The following is a 24,518-nucleotide window of genomic DNA, read 5'->3' on the forward strand; positions in this document are numbered from 1 at the left end:
ATTTAATGTGAACATAAGCGAAACCCAGCTTTTGTGTAATCATTTGTAACGAAGCGTTGTCTCCTAGATTTATTTAAAAATGTGAATACAAACATCATGAGGAAACTTCATATATTACAGCTAAGTAAATTCAACAAGGAAGCAAAAATCTATATAAGCCATGCAAATATCAACAATATTTTAAAGGACTTACAAACTTCGTTCCTGAAATTCTTGTATGTTTTGATTTCTAAAATTCATACATGAGCCAATTTTATGTGAAAAACTAGAAAAAAAAACTAATGATATGTAAGCTGTGAGCTGACATTAAGATACCTAGGAAGGCAAACGATGTGAATGGTAATCGCCAACCCAATACTTGGTGGTGACAGTAAACCCTCATCAATAGATGTAAGATATGGCGCTGTGGTTTTATACCAGAGCCATGCTTCTAGACAAGAGGGAAATAAATCAAGTTATTAAAATCTGATGATGATGAAGACTGTTGTACTACTGTGCTGTCCAGATTCTTTTGCAGTTCATTTTAACACAGCCCCTTAAATTCAGGTAACTGATTCCAAAAACTATAAAGGCAGGGGTTTCTGAAATTGAGCAGGAAGCAAGGTGTCAACATTGTGATGGGTTGCAGACAAGTAAAGAAGGAGGGGATAGGAACATGGCCATTAAAGGGGCAGTTCATTTCAGCGCGAGGGCTGATTCAATAAAGATACGGCCACAGATATTAAGGGCTTTCAAAAGTAGGTAGAGGTGAGAAGTGGAGACATTATGGAGCTCATGATATAATTTGAGACACGTAAGATTGGGGAAATTTGAGGAAAATGTTGATTAGCTTTCTCTAAGACTAGTCTGTCAGGTAGCTGAGCTGTGTATTGTAAACATATCAAAGGATCAAAGTTGATTGCTATAATCAGAGGGTTTTGTAAGTATACACGTTGCATGGCCAAGTCAGGCAATTAGATTTTTCCATAAACTGTTGTTCTGGGAATATCACTGTGTTCTATGATATAATGGCATACTTGAGGTGTAAAAGCCTAAACCAACAACATCCTCCTTTCAGCAAAAAGAAAAAAAAAAGTTTCAGAAATATTTAGTGATTTGTTCAAAGTTATAGAGATTATAGGTCAAAAAACAGCTTGCATTTTTCTAGAGTTGTTGAACCCCCCTTTTGTTCATTTATAATATGGAGATACATCTGATTTGACTCGGTCATAGTCTAATCAGATAAGTGGTAATTTACTGAAAGTCCATTTACAGTATGCCTAGCATTGTGGAAAGTTCTTTGAAATATGAAATAAATGCGTTGCACAAGCCTAGTTAATATATTATAATTTAGAGTTTTGTTGCAATAAGGCAGTGACCCATAATACAAAGACTGGGTTGGTTAGGGCGGAAGTTCTGAACTATTTCAAAACCCTTATCCACTTTTACAAAATACCAAAGACCTCAAAGTGCTTTGATTTATGTAGCTATTCCATTCAATATTTATTATGGTATGCATTTAAACTGATACAATTTTAAATATCTTGATTAATACATAGAAAAATTACACTATAAAGCCCATTATGTGTTAGCATAAAAGGCATATTTTAAAAACATTGATTGATATTAAATATTAATTAATAAATATTGACATACTGACTAGAGAATTGTTTCACATTTTTGTAAAGCTAATGTCTGGCTTATTAGAAGACAACTAGATTCTTGCATCTGCTTCTACACTAAATCTGTTGCGTTGTGTTCTTATGGATGAAGTATATGAAGGAAATTCAGCCTCACGACAATGTGTAGTTGGAAAAGAGAAAGGTATTTTTGTAGGCTTTTCAGATGGATACTACCTCAAACCTCAACAAGTGATAGTTTCATAAAGGTTAGTTACAATGAGGAATGGGAAACTCTTATCAGTGAATTGTTATATTCTGTTATATTAACGTGTCAATATGTTTGGCTCTTCAAACGCCTCTGGTACCCAGGTATGGCTGTTGAACATCATACATTACTAGTTGACAGTTATTGGATCGCTGTTATACATATCTTCCAAATGTTGACACATTTCACTATTTAATATCAAAAATCGTATTTGTTCATATCAACAATCACACTTAAAAATCCGTAAGTATTGAGAAGCTGTCAGATACACAGTGATGGATACATTTTTCTTTGCTTGAAGCTTGAATTGTATCATTTGCAGCCAACATTGTTTGTCCATTGTTTTCCTTTAAGTCAACAGATTCACTATGTTCATCCTGAAGAAAAGATAGGTACTCAAAATCTTAAATTTTGAAAATTTGGTAAATTTCAGTGCTAGATCAAGGAGACTTTTAAGTAAAGTGGTTTTTACCCCCTGCACACATGTGGATAAATTATATAAGACTATTAACAGCTAAGGTTTGTGCCATTGTCCCCAGTCTTCACCACCTTCGCACCATCGATGCAAATGCCCACCGGATATGCCAGGATAAGTCATGAGATTCCAAAATTACCCGCTGATTGACTGTTTCATCACTTGTTGCTTCTGTTGCCAAGCATCTACGCAAGAGAAGGTCTTTGATGATTGGTTCATGTTGAAACTGGATGAATTCAAGCCAAATAAGCAAGCTCGGTCATGCCTATACTGCTGCCTGCTTGTTAGACAAAAGTAAAGTTCTGAAGACAAGATACTAACTCTGTCTTTTGGTTAATGGCGAGTTACTGGATGGTTGGAAAGCAGCAGTGTCCTGATTTTTTTTTTTTAACCGACTTTCCATGCAGTAGCCATTCAGCAATGACAGCTGTGTGTCACTTGATTAGTTTCTCAGGCCTTGTGTGTGGCTTGTCCAGCCAATGCCATTCCATACCTTTGTAAGATGGTTCAGTGACTTTGTCATTTTACTTTGAGAAGGGCAATAAACCATTTTCAGCTTTTTTTATTTTTGCTTTGTTTCTGCAATATTGTTTTTATAAAACTTTCCTAACTAAAAAATAATAAATAATAGCTATTTTATATCATTATGGAACATGTTATTATATACTTATACAATTATTATATTAACATTTATTATTTCACCATAAACTAAATTAAAAAGTATATACATATATATACATATATATTTATAGTTAAAGATGCATTGCAGACTTTTAAAAGGAAAATTGGAAGACTTGCTTTCTTAACCCAACGCCACTGTTTAACATCTAAAGATGCTATAAAGAAACTGGCACAGCAGAGTTCTCTGACTCATGGAAGTGAGGATTTACTCCAAAGAAAATAAACACAATTCTAAATAAGAAGCCAGAGTATAATAAACTCTATTATTCCCCAGGCTTCATGGATATGAAGAATTAACTTACTGTGTGTTATGCAACAGAACACTTTTTAATGGTATTGTCTCACTAGTTCAGTTGTGAATCATTTTGAGATCAATCATTAAAGAAAAAGAACTAAGCTCTTTAAAATCCAAAAAGTATTTGTTGTCTCTTTCAATCTAGAAGTTTAAAAGCTGCTGAAGCATTTTAATGGGTGAGTTATCCTATTGGCTGGAGAAAGCACACACAATAATGGAGAGGTTCTTAACTTTTGAAGAAGTAATTATGTCTACATTTAAAATATTCAATAATTTCCAACCAATTATTTGTCTCAAAATACTGTTGCAATAAAACTGTTACAGTAACAATACTAGAAAGTCATTTTTCTGCCTAAATCACAATAAGGCAAACTCTTAACACTTATAAAGCTGAAGAAATGGTAGTTGTCATCATATGTCCATCTCTTGTGTACACCTTTCCCATTTTATTTGGAGTAGATTTCTCCTTTCCATATATAAGAGACCTCTGAAATATCAGTTTCATTCTTTTCTCTGACCAGAGCTATAGACAGGTGAATGCTGGTGAAGAAAGTGAGTCTTTCAGTCTAGTGGAGTATAAGGTCAATACAAAGTGAACAAGTAGCAAAATGATAGTCATTTATAATAAAAAGAAACCATAAAGGGAGGAAAGAAAGTTAGGGACACTATTACTGTAAAGAGGACCATCCAGGTAGGATGAAAATGTTGTATCTTAGAATATAATATCTGAGCCAAGAACTGAGGAATGGGGAGACCCACCTCTGAAAAGACCTGGGGGAAGACATTGCAGATAGAGTAGAGTTCAGGTTCAAAGTGCTGAGGCTGGAATGCTGCAGAAAGAGGAAAGGCCAGTGTGTTTTGAGTGTAGAAAGCAAAGCTGAGCAGAGACGGGAGCTCGGGGTCAGGGGCAAGAACCAACAGGGCGGTATGATCCATGAAAAAGAGTTGTGGTTTGATTCTAAGGGTAATGGACAGGCAGGTATTAGGATTAGATTTATAGCTTTACAAATTTATTCAGGTTGCTTAGTGGAGAGTAGATTTGGGGAGATCTCATGCAGAAGATGACTTACTAAGTCAACTTTATTGTGCTTCTGCAAAATAACTCGCCGTTGCTCTTGGACAACCCGGGGCAATACATCGATCTTAATATTCTTAAGGTAGCGTAGGCTCTTTTTAAAAATTATTGTGTTGTTCATTTCTGTTTGTTTTTGCAGGTCATCTATTATGGTAATGACGACATTGCTAATTCAAATGGAATTGCAGAAACGATTTTTTCCTAAAGTTTTTTTTTTTTTTAAACTATCAGCACTCTCACCATTAATACAAAGATAAAAATAAATTTTCAATTCCCAGAACTGGCATTTCTCTCAACGTTGTCTGGCATGAGTTATAAAAATGATGAATGTTCGCCTTCAACTAGAAAATAGAATACCAGCTACATTTCCACAAGAATCAGTAACAGCCGTGCACGGCTGAAACATTCTAATCAAGAGGGAGATAGTGAGTAGAAATAATGACTATTAGTAAGCATTATGCAGTATAGTAAAAAGGACGTGATAAATCATAAAGAGTCTGGGTAACTGAGGTGGGCAAGCTAGATGTAAAAATAAGGACAAGAATGGAAGGGGTCTCTTCAATATCAATAAAACTGCCAACTGCCTCGTGATGACAACCAATCTGAGTAACTCTATACAAAAAATAGTTCTTTTCTTGTCTACAGTAGGTATTAAATATTTATAACTATATAAGCTTTTGAAATTATAACTACCATGGTAGTAAAATGAAACTAAATTTCACAATCATCTTTTAAATTGCACACATGCCTTTCCAAGACACATCATAGGTCACCCATAAATAAAAGAAAGTCCAATTCAGAGGATCCAAGACTATAAGGATGTGCATTGCTTCAAAAGCAAAACCCCAAGAAGGGGGCAATGGCAGAATTGGTTAAACCTTCGCCCCCAGGATAATGGAAAGACTCAGATCTCCAGGTTTCCATTCTGCTCATCACACCAGGTGGCATGGTCGCACCTCAGCACCAGCATCCCAAGGGTCCAGTGCAAACATGACTCAACAGGAGCAGGGAAAACTATGCATGTTTCGTCTTCATATATTATTGCAGGAAGTCCTCCAACAGGCTCAGCTCTGTACCACATGGGCCACATGCCTATTTCAAAATCAATTCCAGGAAATAGAAAGGAGACCATCGTTTTTGGACTCTTCTGAGGCTCATGATAAATCAAGCTTCTTCGGCATTAATGTGCGGAGATGGACAGATATCCGACTGAGGGGACAGTGTCTCCACCAGGGAGAGGAGATGGCTTTTACATCTTAAATTTGTGCTTCTGATATTTCAGTTGAAAATAGTGTGTCAGCAACTTCCAGGATCTTTTAAATCAAACAAAATAATTGTATCTAGACTAGATGGAGGTTCACTCAAGCCCTGAATTGCCTATGGATATATTTTACAAAAAACGTCTGTTGTCCAATTATGGAGTTAGCAAATGAATAAGATTCTTATTTAATGACTAGATGAAAGAATGGCATTAGAAGGTTTTTAAAAAATGGCGTATTTTGTAGTGATAGAAACTCTGTAGTTTTAACGATATGTCATATAAATTAACATTTCAGTCTTAACATCATCATGCAGTTTTTACTTAACCATTTGATTTCCCGTAATGCGGAGTTTTAGGCAGATTCCTGAATCGTTCAATGGTATGTGACTCACCCTCACTGAGACTAATTGTCTTTTTCTCAATTTTTAAGATCCTGACTTTAAGGACCTTGGAGTTCTGAAACCATTATCAGGTTGGTAAAATAGATATTTAATGACGTTCAGAAGCCTTTGTTTTCTGCTATGATACATACTTTTGGTTTATTACTCAAGCTCCCTTTTTGTGTGTGTTTGGCATTTTGTTATTCAGTGTGTGAGTTTGAGATGGGCGGTCCTGAAGGAATTGTGGAATCTGTACAAATCGTGAAGGAAGGCAAAGCTTCTGCTGGAGAGGCTGTTGATTGCAAGTGGTACATCCGAGCACCTCCACGATCCAAGGTCAGTCTCAAGGGGACACCCAGACTGGACAGTCAACTTGGGAAGTGTCAGCAGCGTGTATTGCTTTCAACCACATGGACGTGCGGGGACACATGTGTATTCTAAACAGTAGTTTTCCCTGTGAAGTGAGGACGGAGGCGTTAACAGTGCAAGCAGAGGCCCCACTAGGCGGTCCTGGCCATGACCCCGGGCGCTGACGCTCGCTTATGATGGGCCACAGCTGAGGGGAATAGTATTCACAGAAACAGTAGCATTTGGTGGCTGGATATTTGGGATGAGGGAAATAAGAGTCATTTTTGAGGAAGTTGGCATTTCAGGAAATAGGGGAGTTTTCCTTTCTTGATGTCCATAATTTGGAAGGGTCACACATGTTCTCCGAACTTCTAGTACCAAGGCTCCGAGACCGTCGTCCAGGTCCCAGCTTTGCCACTTACAGATCTCCTTGCCTCTGAACAGCTTTTTGAAAAAAATCAATTGCAGGAAAAAGACAATGATTCCTTCTTTCAAAAAAATCAAAGGCTATTGGTGCCATCGGGCTCAACTCTGCAGAGATCGTAAGGGAGCTAGTTGCAGTGTGTTATGCTCGCTTACGTAATCTGTGGGAATCACATGCAGGTCCTATTACTTTCCTTCTACTCTGTGAATAAAATATTTTTTTTTAAGTTAAAAAAAAGAAAAAAAAACACAGGAAACATATGATCCCCACCTTTTTGCCATAGCCCACATCTTTGCCACAGTCCCTGTTCAAAAAAGAGGGTTTTTATGGGAGTGTAAACACACACAGCTTTCTTCCAACTGGTCAATAGGCTGTCTTTTGTACAATCACAGAACAACAATCCGCAGTGTACCTGTCTGTTACAGAATTTGGCATTCTGTGACCCAATGGGGAAGCCACATGCTGAGCCAGACAAAGATGGCTCTATTGTGACAGGTTTTCTCTGTCAAATGAAAGGTTAGAGGATAGAAACTGGCTTTGAATAACTGCGAAGAAAAGCAAGAACTGCAGATGACGGCCTATGTGGGCTTTCTATTTTTATGGAGTTCCTAGCAGCTTATGAGAATAGATTATCAAAGCCCAATTTAAACGTCAACTGGCTCCTGGTGAATATTTGGATGATAACCGGTGACTGAAACATATTGCACGATCAACGTGCTAACCAGCTTATTTGGGTTCTGTTAAAATTTATATCAAGTATGTGCTGCTTCTCAGCCTTTTGACCACTAAAAATATAATATCTGATACCTGCTTTATTTGAGAATAGCAATACAGATGGTAGTCTTTAATCAGAATTTGGTTAATCTAGATTTCTTAGAATTTGGAATACCAGAGTCAGAAAGAACTGTGGAAATCTGTTACTCATTAGCTCAGATGACAGATGAATGAGCTGAGTGAGGAGAACGCGTTCTCTGTGGGTTCACCATGCGATGTAGGAGTGTGCCTCTATATGCAGCGACTTAGTATTCAGACAGATTCCAGAGCAAGGATGGTGGAAGGGTCACATTGTGTCTAGTTCTGGATCTGATCCAGAAAAGAATGTTGGATGCCCGAATCATGGTAACTACTGGAACGCTAGCTCCACGAAGCTTGGGTTTATTTATCAGTGCCAAACAAAATGTTTGCCATTCAGTTAAAACTCATGGAAAAAACGAACTGAAGTATATCTAGAGAAAGGAAAGTGGTAGCATATATTTGAAGGACTGCCATATGACAGACAAATAAGAGGATAAGGCGAATCTGCATGGTTTTTAAGAACTGAAATTTATTTGAATGCTTGAAAATGGAGAAATAGCTTCTGATTCAACATAGAGATTTTTGTTTTTTGGTTTTATAATGGAGCTGCCTGAAGATCAAATGAGATTCCATCGGAGGAGTCCAAGTAGAATTTGGCAGGGGTGTTGTATAATAGTTAAAAAGTCAAGTACAGTTTTGACATAGATAATAGTAAACCGTTTTTAAGATCAAAACTTGATGAGTCTGTAATCAGTGCCTGCCGGAATAGTTGGCCAGTTAGTAACAATGCTGAAGCATGGTCTCCACCTCCTGACAGCCAGGCTACTGTGATTTCACAAACCATGCTATTTGGAGAAATTGTCAAATTTGAAAAAGGAAAAGAGATAAGTCAACAAGATTTATAATTGTGTACAAATGAAGATAATGTAATGATTTTAGGTCTTGGGAGAATAAAACTCTACCTTTTAGTAATTACACATCTTTTAAAACTTCAAATTAATTTTTAAAATGTTTTGAATTTTAAAAATGTTTTGAATAAAATGAGGATAAAAATAAACAGAAACATTTGACAAATATAGCAAAGTTGTGTTAAAGTTAATTATATGATGAACTTCAATGTTGTACGCAGAGTCTGAAAGCTGAAACCCAAGATTTCCAGCCCAGTCCCTGGGACTGTGAATAAGAGAAAATAGCATACACTTGATGATGTTAAAGCTCTGGCAAAAGGGATTTTGCTGATGTTATTAAGGTTACCAATCAGTTGACTCTGAGTTAATTAAAAGAGAGTTTATCCCAGGTGAGCCTAATCTCATCGCATAAGCTTTTTAAAAGCAGCGTTTGCTCCGGCTGTGGGAAAAGGGGATGTCAGAGTCAGAAGAACTACTAAGAAGGTGTTCTCAGAGCTAAAGTGATCTCTGGTAAACTTTAGGAAAACAGGGACCAAGGAAAACAGGGACCTTGGTCCGTGGACTGTGAAGAGTTGGATTTTCAGCTCATACACCCATAACAGAAAACACAGCCCAGCCTGCAAGTACTTCTAACCCACAGAACTCAGATAAACAAACGGGTGTTGCTTAAAGCTGCTCCATCTGCAGTAATGTGTTATGGAGCGAGGAGAAAACTGATACAACAGACACAGGTTAGTAACTGAAATTGGTTATGATGATAGCTGTCAGAGCTCTAACGGTTGCATATGCCTCATCATCTCCAAATATAAAAATAAAAACTGGGTAAACAAAATGAACAGTTTAACAGGCTAAATAACTACCAATGAAAATGCTACAGTTCAACTCTGTTTTTAAACGGAATCTCAGTTTTGTCCTATCGGAGTTTGGAGGCTGCTCAGACGGGCTTTTTAAAAAGTTGATACTTGTCTATGCACATCAGAAAATCATTTTAATATTGTTACATCAGGATTTGTTGTAGGGCTGTGTGTTTCCACCATTTCAGAAAAGAGGATGATGTTCTGGTTTTCTTCTCCAAAATAAGGGAATGCTGCTGCTCTCTATTCCTGGGGAATCCTGCCTAAAATGGTACGGCCTGGCATTGCCAGGTCCAAATACAACAGCAGCCATGCAAGTCATGGGCCGCACTTTTTTTGGGACGTAGCTCTATTTATTGAAGTGTAATGTTTTGAATCCATGGACAGACAGCCTTTCTCAGACTATGGTGTTCTTCATTTGTGTTTATCACAGAGAAAACTGTTCTGGGAAGTCTTAAATAATTGTCCCAAACAACGTCTGCCTTCCGCTTATCATGGCCACAGGAAGGGAGGGTTCAGGTGGAATGGCGGGTATTAAATGTACATCTATTGCTTAATAAATCATTAGCTAGATTTACTTGCTGTACATATACAGATGGGGTTCTGCCCTCCGTATTAGTGTGGTTCAAAGACAGACGTCACTAGAAATCACTTCTATGTTCTGAAGCCTCCTGAGTCTTGCTTAATACATCATTTTGTCAGCTCAAACTTTGTGATTGATTAGAAAGAAGAATGCATCGAAATGATTCACAGAGAGGAGATTGCAATCTGACTATTTTACTGGAGTTATATATGATTCTGTTGATCATTTTCTCTTTCCCTCAGGAGGGAGACTAAAGAGCTTTCTGTAGTTGTCTACCTTAAATAAAAACATTGTCAGATGCCATCCCTCCCTGGCATGGCACTGGCTTTAAGCCGATGAAATATGATTTCAGTCACAGTGCAGGAGGGCTTCTGTGTGAAGTCTGCTAGAGCAAGTATGGGAAAGCTCGATCGCTTTTCTGGCTCCTGAATTTGCAGTAACAGCTCTGCACCCAGGAAAGCTAAATACCCACCGGCATGTTTTATGTCTTTTCTTGAACAATGAAAAAAGATGAGGTTAAAAAAAAAATAATTGAATACTTCAGAAGTGAATAACAAAATCGAGTGACCGAAATTGTTCATTTCCTCTATAAATAGCAAGAATGGCCTCTAAGTATAGAAGGTACGGAGGGCTCAGTCATCGCCCTTCCTGGAAGAATGCAAGTCAGTCACCTCTTAGGGAGAAGATGGAGACTCGCGAGAATCAAATGAGAAGACACGGGTGGGGTATGCAAATGGGCTCAGTGCAGTGATATTCCTCTAGAGAATCACTTTCTCTTTTGAGAAAATTGAAGGCACCCATTTATTTCAGAGGGATATATCTAGTTTCTATGAATCTCATTTCTATCTCGATTGCCAACATGTTTCCTCACCCTTTTAGGAAAATGATATTGCTCTTCTTGCTTATTTGTTAATTTTACTGAAGCTTGTTTTCTTGGAGATTATAACTTTCTTTCTGGAATATCAGTCTGGAAATTTAAAAAAAAAATAACTTTATATGAGACTGTGTAGTGTGACAAGATTTTGCATTTTAAAATAGTCATGACGAGTGTTCCTTATAATCTCACAGCACACTTTCTTTGGCTTTTATGTCATGGTTTAGAGTTATATTATAAATATGTTGTTTTGAGAATTATCTCATATAGTTTCCTATTGCAAATAACAAAATGTCAAATATTCTGTATAATTGTCATTATTAGTAACACTTAACACACTAGTATATATAGGTGCTCAATAAATATTTGATGGGTGCTGAACAAATGAAGTCAATAAAAGAATACAGAATTTTTAATCAGTCAGTCATTCAAAGGTATGTCCATTCACATTTCATAGACTGTGTAATATATGTGATACATGGTTTAGCACTTAGAATTTAAAAAGTATGCTATTGCTCCAGCTTTTCAGGAACACACAGTTTAGAGAAGGTACATATAACCTGTAACTGAAGCTTAAAATATATCAAAATAATATTTTAGCATTGAGCATGTAGGGAATAATTCAGCCGTGGTTGGTAGCAGAGAACACTCTTCACTGGGTATGTAATCGTTGAACTAGACCTTGAAAAATCAGGAAGAAGTTGATAGAGAATGGAGAATGGTAACTTCATGTCAAACTAATGCCATACACATAAAGGATGGCATTTCAAAAATAAAGGTGCAATGTTCAGAGATAAGAAGGAAAACTTGCCAGTTTATGGTTTTTAAAGTGTTTCATTATAACCATTTTGAAGCCAGTTAAAGACTTTTATTGTGATTATCAGATTTGTGTCTCTTTTAAATTAAAATTTACTGGGGTGACAATGGTCAGTAAAATTACATAGGTTTCAAGTGTACAATTCTGTAATCCATCATCTGTGTATTGCATTGTGTTCACCACCCAGAGTCAGTTCTCCTTCCATCACCATATTTCTTAGAAATATAACCTTGACTGGGCCAGATTTGGGGATGAACTGGAAAGTTAGTACCTGTGAAGCACCCAGCATCTGGGAGACTGTTGAAATATCACAGATGTGTCAGTGGAGATGGAAAAGAACTATTCTGAGTATTAAATTAACAAGGGCTAGTGCCCGGTGCAGTGTGAGCGCTGAGGGCAAAAGAGAAATGTCTTTTAACTGGAATAATAAAAGTTTTTAATGCACGGCAGGCATACTAGATCTGGGGGGAGAAACTGTCTTATGAGATTCACAGATTATGAAATAATTAAAGAAAAGGAATACAAAGTGATGAATAAGTTGAATTTTTAATTTAACACAAGTCTTAGTTCATACCTGTGGCATTAAATAGAAGGGCTTTTAAGAGGAAATAGCCTACAGGAATTCATGTTTAAAAACAAAACAAAACTGAGACGCTTAGCAGAGATCTGTGTGGGGGATGCCTTTTCTATTCCACAGCCGGTCCAGACAACCTTCACAGAGGGTCTGGGTTTTGTGCTCCATGTCACTTCTCACCGTTGGACTGCAGCTTTGTGCCATGATTGAATGGACGCATATTTTAAGCACTGGTCCTCAGTCTTTGTTTGCCATGGTAACCACAGAGCCTTGAATGGCGTCTGGGACACAGGAAGAGGCTGGGGTAGATATGGCTGCACTGATGGATGAATGAACGAATGCCTTCTTTTTAGCTTTACCGTTGGTTGAACTAGTGGCTTGGAGTTTTCAATGTGCATTGGGAGAGAGTCAAACAATAAGTGTTGGTCATAAAACAGTATGTGTGCAGCAGTGTCGTACAGGGGAAGGATTAGGGGCCAGTGAGGTAGTGGGACCTGCTTTCTAACTTAGACTGTCTACCATGTGAGTCTGAGTTTTTCCATTTGAGGGTCACAATAAAACTTCATAGAGTTGTTGGGAGTATTTAAAAATGACCTATAAAGTAGGTTTGTGCGATAAGTTTTACTCATTAAAAGTTAATCTTATTTGTATTTCTGTGGACTTAACTGAATGGCTTGATTCTATATTATGGTGAGAATAATCATAGATTAGCTGTCTTTTTTTTTTTTTTTAATATGCTCTACCCCCAAAGTGAAGCAGTGTAACTATGTGAAATACTTTAAACAAAGTGAAATCAAAGGCTACCTTTTGATACCATTTCTGTTTTCCTTTGGTATTAGGATGGTGAAAAGTAATTGCAGTTTTCTACAATTATTTTTAACCTTTTAAACTGCAATTACTTTTGTGCAAATTTAATAGTAACACAAATTATTTATATCCATACATTTTTAGAAGTAAATGGAGGTCATGGGACTTTAACAGGAATGTATCAAGAATATTTATGGCACATGTGTGCTGACCAAAATCAAACAGTGTATACATATGAAAACTAATACCTGATTCCAGATATGTTGTGAGAAGAAATAAGGATCCTTTGGGTAAAAATACTCAGCCGTGGGAAACGGTACATGTAGAAAGGATAGTAACATTTGAAGAAGAAGAAGAAGAAAACATTAAGCCCAATTTGAAGTCACTCTTTCATTTGTCCTTCTTGCCATCCATTGGGGAAAAGAATAAAAGTGTTTGCAATCAGGACTGTCTTGTGACACTGAGAACGAGGAAGCGACTTCCGTACTTACTGAAGCACTTTCCTACTTCTGTTCAGGGAAATCATTGTGTCTTCGTTGTCTTATAGATCTACTTACGGTTCTTGGACTATGAGATGCAGAATTCCAACGAGTGCAAAAGGAACTTTGTGGCGGTGTACGATGGCAGCAGCTCCGTGGAGGACCTGAGAGCCAAATTCTGCAGCACGGTGGCGAATGATGTCATGCTCCGCACGGGGCTGGGGGTCATCCGCATGTGGGCAGATGAGGGCAGTCGCAACAGCCGATTCCAGATGCTCTTCACATCCTTCCAAGAGCGTAAGATGCTTGACTGTGTCCTTCCGGTGTGTGGCATGATGCAGGTCTCACGGCGGTCACTGGTGTGTTCTTCCCGCAGTCTGAGCACAGCGAGGTGTGCCTTCAGACCTTGTTGACATCACAGACAGTCCCTTCCCTTGGTTTTGCCCCAGTGACAGGAGTTAGACCGTACATTCTGACTACTTATTCCTGCATATGCATTACAGCCTTGCCTAAGACAGTTCCCACTATTCAACTGGGAAATGATGATGTGCATTTGTCTTTGGTTTAGCTCTTACAGAGCCGTGGTTACTCATGCAGCAGCTTCTGACGAAGTTTGAGTTTAAATCTTAAAAACTTGTAGAAAAGTATTTGTCAGGTTCTCTTTAGTAAGCTTCTCTTGCTGTCCCGCTTCTTCCCAAAAGGTCTGTGACTACAGACTTCCCATTATCAGAAAATATTTAAAATGGCACAAAGAGTGGCACCCAGACTTTTGTGCAAAGCACAGCAATTTAGAAAGTTATGTTCTCACAACTAATGAGTCAGATGGATAGATATATATTTGGAATGTTCTTCAGAAATTCTGAGTAATTCATGTTTAATACATTTATACCGATAGAAAATGATCCTGAGACATTCTTGTCTTTTTTTTTTGACCAGAATCTGAAGACATTCAGCCTATAAGATAGCAGATTTTGTGTTTTCATTCTTGATTGCTCTATCAGATTCCATAGGTTATGTCTTTGATAAGGGTTTAGAGTATATTTTATTCAATATTCTTATTAGTCTTGGTTAATGATATACTGAGAACTCCTGTCTAATTTAAATGATGAAAATGTGGAAAGGCTAACTAATGTTTTAGATAATATACTCAAGTTTTTTAATATTATAATTTTTATTAAATCTTTAATTTTTATCAAATCTACACCATAAAATGTAGTAGGGATCAATTAAAATATATATTCTTACATTTCAAATATCAAGTAAATAACAATAGTATAGAGGAATCCAAATTCCTTGTACTTCCTAAGGTTTTATTTCATTAAACTCGATATAAGCCATTTTTCATAATTGACAAAAATACTTTATGCCATCTTAGCTTATATTAGGAAAGTACAATAAACAACTCGAAGAAAATAGTCTCATGGGAAGCTGAATGGGTCAAAATGCAAATCGCGTGGCCTGCTCTTTTCTGGGTATCATTAATGAGGAGGAAAGTAATCAATTGAAGAGGCTGACCAGGAGGCAGAAGCATCTAGAATTGTGAGAAAAGGTCAAAGGAGAAGGAATGTTTATCTTAGAGATTTTATTTTTGTTCAAAATGTGATAACTACCTTAGGCTTATGTTGGGTGATATTGATTAATGTCTGAAAGGTAAGATTAGTATTTGTTAAATTAATTATAGGGAAACAAGTTGAGTCTAATTTAGTAGAAAATGTCTAGCTCATAGGAGCTGTGATATTCCAAAACTGCATGTATTCCCAGGGATGAGTTTGACCTGAAAATGGATTATCATCTGGCATGAATGGTGTAGGGAAAATGTTAGAAAGGGGAAAGGACTAGTGAACCTCTCTGATCCCTTTCACTCTAAGGTTGATTAAGATCTATGAGTCTTTAAAATTTTGCTTATGTAAGAAGTGGTGAAAGATATCACACTGTGCATAAATCATTAGAAGTACTTCTAATTGAGCTAAAGGGTAAGAGTTTCCATGCCTATAATTAAATAATCTCTGGAAATCAGTCAAGTGGGTAGACTTTTCAATAGCTATTCCAGAAGAAACGGGGTATTCGTCCTCCATTGGAAGAAAGCACCCAACTCTTTATGTTCCTAGAGAATAGATAGATGATTACTCTCATTTGACGAGTATTATAATAGCATTCTCTGTGACAATCTCATAAATTTACAATAAGCTTCAATTGAAACAAATTTATCTTGTGTCTTTGTTGTTTTATTTATCCAGTGGCAAAGGACATATATATGGACACCCCAAAAGAGACCTCAATATAATAGAAATTATTAAATTTATCTTATATTCTTTAAGAAAGATAGCTTACGAGCATTTAACATTTAAATGTTGTGTGAAACAAATAATGGAATGTACTAAACACTGTAACCATATAACCTTTGCTTAACCATCATCAGAAATGTCCAAAGATAACAGTGTTGGTAACTAAAAAGTCCTTTCTAGAGGTTCAAGTTCTGCCTTATCAAACTAGAGGGCCCTGGAGGATTAAGGGCAATGATCCTCTGCCATCTCAGCAGGAGCCAAGAGGAGAGAAAGGATTATCTGTGACAGATTTATGGGCGTGACTTTGCCTAAGGGCAAAATCCAATGAATTCCGAGCCAGGTCCACAAGGTTCTTGAGAAAATTATTTCAGCAGAAACGCTGTCAGTTTGGAGTGAAAGAGACAGAGAGAACCAAATAGAAAGAGGTTGTTGCAACCCAAAATCCTAATGGCATGAAGCAATCTGATAAGACTACTTGGCTGCAAACGTATATTACCTTTTATGAGAAAGAAAGGATGACTCAGAGAGTAGAACCAAGAGCCTGGAGGGCAAGGCCTTCAGCTACAGAGGATTAGTCCTAGAACCCAAAACATAATCCAGAAAAATCCACCATTTCCTCTGCTGGGTTTCAAAACTGTGGTGGACCCAGTGAGTCCTATTTATTCTTCATTCTCCCTTTTGTGAACCAGAATCTCCATACCTACCATCTTAGCCTGTCCCACCATTGTGTGTTGGGAGTGTGAGGGCAGCTCGCTTTCATGAGTACATACATGGAGAGGAGCCAGGCTGGGGCCTGATGGACAGGCTCCTTCCAGGACTGCTCTCAGGAGACTCATCCACACCTCATTTAGATGGTGAGAGTTTGGACTTTGAGTTGATGCTGTAATGGGGTGATACTTTTGTAAGCCTTGGGGCAGAGGGAATATATTTGGCACCTGTGAGGGAAATGAAGCATTGAGGGCCAGCAGGTGGACTGTGATGGGCAGAATTTTGTGATGACCCCAATAGTTCCACAGTGCACAAGGCTTGTATATAGCTCTCCCCTTGAGAGCAGGAAGAAACGGTGAATATCGTGGGGTATCACTCCGTGATCATGTTACATTACATGGCAAAAGGGGTTTTAAATAAGTAGTTAAGATCCCTCATCACTTGACTTTGAGCTAATCAGAAAGGAGTCTTCCCTGGTTGGTCTGACTTTACACAAAACATATTCATATTAAGTTTATGTCCTTTGCAAAGACAGTCTAAAGGTCAGGATGGACGAAGGCTGACTTCTAAGCTGCTGGCCTTAAGGGGACACACTGCCGTGGTATAGAGAGGGCCATTTCGCAGAGCATGGTGGGGGCCTTTAGGAATTCAGAATGTCCCCCAGTTGACAGCCACCAAGAAAACAGGAACCTCAGTCCCACAACCCCAAGGCACTGAAGTCTTCCATCACCCTGCATGACTTTGGAGAGGCCTCCATTCTCCAAATAAGAATCCAATCCAGGCAGCTTCCTTGATTTTAATCTAGTGAGACCCTAAGGAGAGAACTCAGCCAACTGAGACTTCTGACCTGCCTACCTGTGAGATAATACGTGGATGTTGTTTGAAGCCAGGAAGTTTGTAATAATTTGTTAATCAGCCATAGAAAATTAAAACATATTCGTTTAATGTGATGGATAATCCAAATCTCAACCTACATATGTTCCTTAATATATTACTTAAATATATTATTTGATAGCAATACATTAATAAATACATTACTATTTATTAATGTATTGCTATTCCTAAATTTGGTAGTTCAGGAGATCTGGCAAAATATAATTGTAGGCAATAAAAGAAAAATCATCACTCTAGAATCAGCTGGAGGCTAGAAGTTGAGTATCTACTACTGTTCTATTGAGCTAGTCATCGATGAGTTTTCATTTCCATACTATTGGTGTTGCTCCATTCATTCTGTTGTTCCTTCAGTAAGCAGGTGAGCGCCCAGGCACTGATGGCACAAGGTGAATAAGACGGCTGTTCCTCTTCAGGTGTCACCACACTCATTCAAATTAAGTTCAAATGTGTGAGTCACTTCAGAAAATTTTATTTGTATCTGGTACTCTGTCCCACACCCCAACTACACACTTCCTCATCTACTTTAGTAAATTATCCACGCTAACACTGTATTTGAAGAAGCCCAACTCTCCTTTTGTAGCATTTGTTTTTTCTCCAGCAGTTGTTTACATTAGCTGGGTCTCTACTCTCCTGCACAGTGATTGATTATTACTCAAAAGTCATTGCTTTCACTATATACTTCACCAAGGAGAGAAAATATTATATACTAGAGGAAGCAATGTGACCCATTATAACACAGACTAAAATGTAAATTCACGTTTAACTGATAGAGATCTCTAGGCCTCACCATTGTGAATTGGTGCATTTGAAAAAAAGATTAAGACCACTTTATTAACATGAAAAATATTTACTTATGCATGTCATATAGCAGCATAAATACCAGCTGGCATAGATTTAAATATCTATAATACACAAAATGTGCTGGGAAATTGTTGAATGTGTGTCATATTTTCACACCTCTTTCTAAAGTAGACATAGAACAGTGTGGATAAAGGAAAATATCACCATATACAAATATACAGAGTTTAAAATATGCACTAATGTGCACAAACATAATAAAATATAAAGGAGAAAGGTGAGCTGGAGAACAATTGGCACCACAAGTGCTAGGCAGTGGGTGAACAAACTGATGTTATAAAGAATAAAGTTTGTAGAAGACAATAAGAAAGTTATATAAGTACACAAATACAAAATGAGGCAAATAAAGTAAAAAAAAAAAAAAGAAATCTTAGAGAAACATAATTGGCCGTTGGTGGAGGAAACAAACAATATGAGTAAAGAAAGAGATGTAAATTAAAATAGGAATGAGACATCATTCTCACCTCTCAGATAGTTAAAAAATTAGCAATAACAGAATACCCACTTTTGGAGATAGAGGTAAAATGAAAACTCATGTATGCTGGTAGCAAAGTAAAAGTTTGCTAAATGGCAACTGAGCACTAGATATGACAATTCTAAAATAGGTAAAAAATAATAGGATCTCACGTGTTGAGCTAAAAAATTAACCTAAAAATATACACTAGTAATGACTATGTTTAAACCATTTAAAAAGTGGAAATTGCTTAAATAGCTCGGTTAAGTGTTCCTTGGAACGTTTATACACTCTTTAACTGTTAAGATGATGCGTTCGATTCATACTTAATAACATTGAACTATGTTAAGAAATAAGAGTCTAAAAGAAAGTAGCAAACAGAACACATGTACATTAAAAATAGACACCTGTGAATATGTGCAATAAATATTTAATATATAATACCTATTATATATGTAATATACATGTATGGGTGCCAATGCAATTGAAATATTAATAGTGATTAATCTCAGGTGATGAGGCTTTTTGCTTATCAGTATTTTCTGATTTTTCTACGTGGCATGTTTATCATTTTGGTACACATGTTAAAATTAATAAATAAATATAATTTGATAAGCCCTTCTGAAGGAATTTATTAAATCTAAGAAAATAAAAGCAGTATTCATTTTTTATATTGGGATAATTAAGACTCGTGTATAATAACAACAGAGGTTTTTGGGGAGAGGTGATAAAGATACCAACAGTTGATGGTACCATATCAGTATCTAATGACCTATTCTCTTAGACTCAATTATCACTACTGTCTTTACAGTGTCTCCCCTGTTTTCACCTCCAAGACACACTCAAGGGATGGCGTATTTACTGCATGGCAAAGGCTGATGGCTGAGCCCAGGGTTCTCCAATGTTCTTACTACCCTGCAGGTAGCACCAGCTTTTTCTCTCCCAGGTGGCATGAGTGAATCATTGAATTAGTCCTAATATTTTAAATGATGGCAATAATTAGAAAAGATTCCTCTTGTAACATTTCACAGCAAATTGTGACTCAGGAGCTGTCAGGCTGTCCTGGATGAAACGGTTGTTCTCCCACATCCAAGATCTCCTTTGCTTTTCCCATTTCTGTCTTTCCCTGGCCCCACTGCCATGTCATTACATTACAGGGCAACTGTAAGTTTTAAATATATGTGTCTGGAACATATTATAGCACACGGTCAATAGACGGTGGCTACAATTGTGTCTATTCATGGGATAGCCGCATATTGACACGTTTAAGTTAGCAGTTTCTTGCTTTCAAATATAATCAGGCTTTTAAACAAAGGAAAATGATACAAAATTTTATAATCTTCCAGGGACTCCCTTCCCTCCTTCCTTCTATACATTTAGTTGAGTACAAATGTACCATAAAGAAAATAACTGTCAAAAATATCTTAATATAAAGATATAGAAAATAAGTTAATTTTTGTTGGACATTTATCACTGACTTGCTCATTTAACTCAAATCAATGAAAATATTGTATGCATATAGATATATAGTTTAGTGCAATAACTAAACTTTAAAGTCAATTTCATCAAGTAGTTTGGTTTAGCCTAAACCAATCATCTTAATTGAAATAATTGGGCTGCTTTGTTTGTTTATTGAATTAGGAAATTTTGCAGAACTTCCCTTGAAAGTTTGAGATCAACATGATCTGTAGTAAAGTTGGGGGTCTCCCAGGGATCCTGTGGACAGAAGAAAGGCAGCACATTCCTTGTCATTTTGGATAGGATTCTTGGGTATAATTTACGAGTATATTGGTCTCTGATTCTGGTTTTACAGCTACTGTAGTTTATGCGTGTCACTGAAAATAGGCAGTGCAGATTTATTGTTTGGAGATAGAAAACAAACATGCTGCATTGTTAGCCTTTGAACTAGCATGTCACAAGACTGATGCTATGGTGGTCCATTTATACTTGGCTCTAATCTTGATGACAAATCCTCCTTTGGGAGTTGGCACATTCAACCATGAAACCGAATACAGTACCTTTAACAGAACAGTGTGTATAAACTAACAACTGTTCCAGATATGTGTACACCAGTCATGGAACCAAAGCCTGGGCCGGATGTCTGAGTTCTAATAATAATCAGAGTTCAGACCCCAACAAAATACAGTATCTTCCTTGCTGTAACAGTAGTCACTTTTAATTGCACACAATGAATAAATCGTGTTGCTGACCCAAGGAAGACAAAATCATCGTGTAAAAATGTATAATAATTTCTTGGACTCAAGTAGTAATGGTTAAATCATGATGTGGATTATGTCCTCTGTGAGGAAAGAAATGGTCTTTATTTATAGAATATGATTTTCTCACAAAGGTGTTCCTATTTTCTTAATATGATGTCCTTTGGAACAGTAGGAATATGCAATTTTAGCAGAAAGATGGTAGGGAATCTAATGCGAGTGGTATTAAATTGAAGTTTGTGAATAGACTTTCTTGCATTAAAAAAAGATTAAAATATATGTCAATAATACTGGATATTTTGACTGATAACTGAGTCACATTGGAACATAGTTTTAGAAGCAGATATTGATTTTTCAAAAAAATGAAGATGGTAAAGGAGATGAGGAGAAGATGCACAAATCTATTTCTGGCCTCAAATCTGATCATCATTTTTCAAATAAAATGCCATTTCTTCTAACTGCATAGCTCGAGGGCCATTTTAAGTTGAAAGTATTACGACAGGGAAATGTTTTCCATTTATTTTAGGAAAAACATTTATTTTGGGAACAAAACATTTGCTTTGGGGTTAATTCTCATGGCCACATTTATTTATTTATTTACTTACTTACTTATTTTGTATTTACTTTTTTTCTATAATTAGAATACCACTGTTAAAAATGATACTTAGTAGCAAGGTATACATTCTTGTATTTTTAAGCTTTGTTCCCCTCTGTCAGGCAAAGACGGTGGTACACTCCAGAGGGTCTTGAGTGTCAGAAAGTTTTAATAAGTCAGTGTCTTCAATGCTGATAAAAGTTGCATTCAGGAAATGAAGCAAGGGCATGTCCGTGTCCTCCAAGCTATTTCCTCATTCTGCTGCTTCTCCACATAGTTCTGTGACCATTTCCATTTCCATTTCAGATTGGAGAAATAATGAAGCATAAAAAAGAGCAGAAGTAGAAGATCCAAAGGAGCGTGTGTGTGTTTATGTGTGTGATCACAAACACGCACATGTATGTGAATGTATGAATGTGTATGTATGTGAGGCTGTGCACATACAGGCCAGCAGAGGGGGGTGAACTTCTGACAAACCTCAAATTAAAGGAGTTAAAAGAAAAGGTTTTGAGGAAAGCAAGGAGAATGTGGGTGGAGACGAGAACTGGGACCGGGGCTGGGAGACGTGGGGGGAAGCATCTGACCTTCAGCCCCGAGTTGTTATTTAGATAATGTAATGATTTTTAAAGGAATATAGATCAAGCATCACTTTATTTCTAAATTTTCTTGCTGAAGTGTGATGTTCTTTGACTCTGAATCTACCAATGACATTAATAGTTTTATTAACCATAAAGCACAGGTATGTCAAAGATCAATATTTCTGAGAGAAATCCGCCATTTTATTTTACATTTGGTTTTACTATTTCCTGAACAGTATTTGATGGATTTCTGGATTTAGTAAGAAATGGGGGAGAAGAAAGAAATAACTTAGAATGAGCATTCGTGCTTTAGCCTTAAAATAGCAATTATAAATCAAAAACCCTTTAATTACAAAATTGGAGCAATATTTACATGTGCAAACTACTGAAAATGATGATGCATTGTGATTAGACCTCTAACATCATAGCATGTAGGTTTCCTGATTCTTTACTAACATTTTAAATAAAACTTCCTTTGTGTGGAGTAACATGGCTGCCGTTCTCTCTTGTCCTCCCTTACCTAATTCACACATGCTCAAAGTTCTTTTGGTTATCTCCTGCTAGAGTTTCTATTTCTCAAGGATCAGGAATATATAGATATAAACCGTTGTTTGTCCCAGATGCATTCATAGTTTAAAGGCATCACGATGGAGTGAACCGTAATTTCACCAAACTATGGTGCACACTGCCACCTAGCGGTCGGAATGGGAACATACGCGGATTTAAAAATAGAACCCAAAAGAAAGCAATGGTCCTGGAAACTGCTAGTGTGCGGTCCTCCGAATTTTGTGCTCTGTATCACTTCCTTAGTTGCCACTTTACTACCAGAAAAACTTTCTTCCAAATAACTTGGGGAATTAAGGGGGCTGGTTTTTAAGAGTCAAGAGCTTTTGATAGGTGTCTATTGAATTTCTAAGTAGAATAAGTTCTCTACAATTTGGTAGAATACGTGCTTCGACAGTAATAGTAAGAGAGCAGGGCAATGATGCTGAGCTTCTGAGAATATCCCACTTTGTACTGGATGTGAAGAAAATGGCATTGAAGGTTACTTCTTCACCAATGCACCTGTCAGAGTCAGCTCCCTGGGACATAGCTCGCAGGAGCCGCCTGGCCAGAGTTAAATTTTTGCTCCATAAGATTAACATATTAAAAATATCTGTTGAATATTTCCTACAAGCCTAAGCATGTGAAGCCCTATAAGAGATTAAAAATATATACATTTTTAAAAAGTCATGCCCCTAGCCTCAACGAACTTGCTGGGAAAGATGATAGAATGTAGTGCTAAATTCGTTTAAAACTTGTAATAGGATTTACGGAAAAGGTAATTTTCTGTTAGGTTGGAATATTTCAAAACTGTGTCGATGATGCAATTCTGATGGGATTTGGATTGCCAAGTGGAGAAGGGGTATTCCAGGACAGACAAGGCCTGTGTATGTGGGAGGGGTGGGGCATGGGGGGGGTGGCCACTAAGCCAAGTTACCAGCAGCATGCCAGGGAGTGTGGACAATGACAGGACTGCAGAGGGTACCCAACGTGCTTGAAAGAGCAATAAGAACGTAGCTTGATTTGGGGGCACAAAGGTGCCACATGATGTTTTCCTTAGCAGGAGCTAGAACTGAGACTCTTTCTTAAAACACTGCAGATGTAACTATATGAGAGAAATATTCAGACATAAAAATATCAAGAAAATTCAGGATCTGATATGTTTTACTTTTGTTGTTTATGAAATACAATTGATTTGTGTTCAAAGAATGTAAGTTGTTATACATTTGTTTCTTTGCCATGACAAGGTTTGCTTTTTATTTTTATTTATTTTATTGTTGTTTGCATGGCAATTCTGTATATGTTAGCAACGGTACAGGGGAAAAGATGGACTACTACTACCTGGAATAACTTTAAACAGTGACGATGATTCCAATTACTGACACATTTGCATGATCATCTGATGTAAAGAAGTATGTCAGGAATATGATTTATTGGCAGTCCTGGCTTCCCTGTTCATTCAACTCCAGCCACCAATATTTAATGATAAAGGATGCTGGGACTTCGATTGGTAGCTTATAAGATATTCACAACTACTAAGCAGCAGAAACTGAAATCACATTTGGAGAATTTGGAATTCAATCTCAGTGCTCTTACAAACATACTGTCATATTTCACTCAATTATAGAATGCAAAGTCATTTTTATTTACATGTTAATTTTTTTAAAGTAACCCATCCTATTTAATAGTAATTACAATAATTTTTCCAACTCATTCTAGAAGGTCAATAAATATTTATGCTCTTTTAAAGGTATTCTTTACTTGATGGATAACTGTACTTTCAAAACTACTGTAATTTATTAGGTAATGTGTCTTTTACATGTTTTACGACTGCATTTTGCAGCCTCTCTAATCTATTTGCAGGAATCTCTTGTTTGTTCTGTGTGCACAT

General features: G+C 37.0%; 1 protein-coding gene across 5 annotated transcripts in view; it reads left to right on the forward strand.

The window, feature by feature from the left end:
• The window catches only part of NETO1 (neuropilin and tolloid like 1), an 85,340-nt gene that overhangs the window by 44,454 nt on the left and 16,368 nt on the right, over positions 1-24,518 (forward strand). For all 5 annotated transcript variants that reach the window (XM_081078978.1, XM_081078977.1, XM_081078975.1 and 2 more), the window contains exons 5-7: positions 6,084-6,125; positions 6,242-6,369; positions 13,565-13,793. In XM_081078978.1, the coding sequence (XP_080935104.1) occupies positions 6,084-6,125; positions 6,242-6,369; positions 13,565-13,793 (399 nt within the window). The remainder of the gene's footprint in view (positions 1-6,083; positions 6,126-6,241; positions 6,370-13,564; positions 13,794-24,518) is intronic.

The sequence above is a fragment of the Rhinolophus hipposideros genome (genome assembly GCF_964194185.1).
Source record: "Rhinolophus hipposideros genome assembly, chromosome: 17".
NCBI lineage: Eukaryota > Metazoa > Chordata > Mammalia > Chiroptera > Rhinolophidae > Rhinolophus > Rhinolophus hipposideros.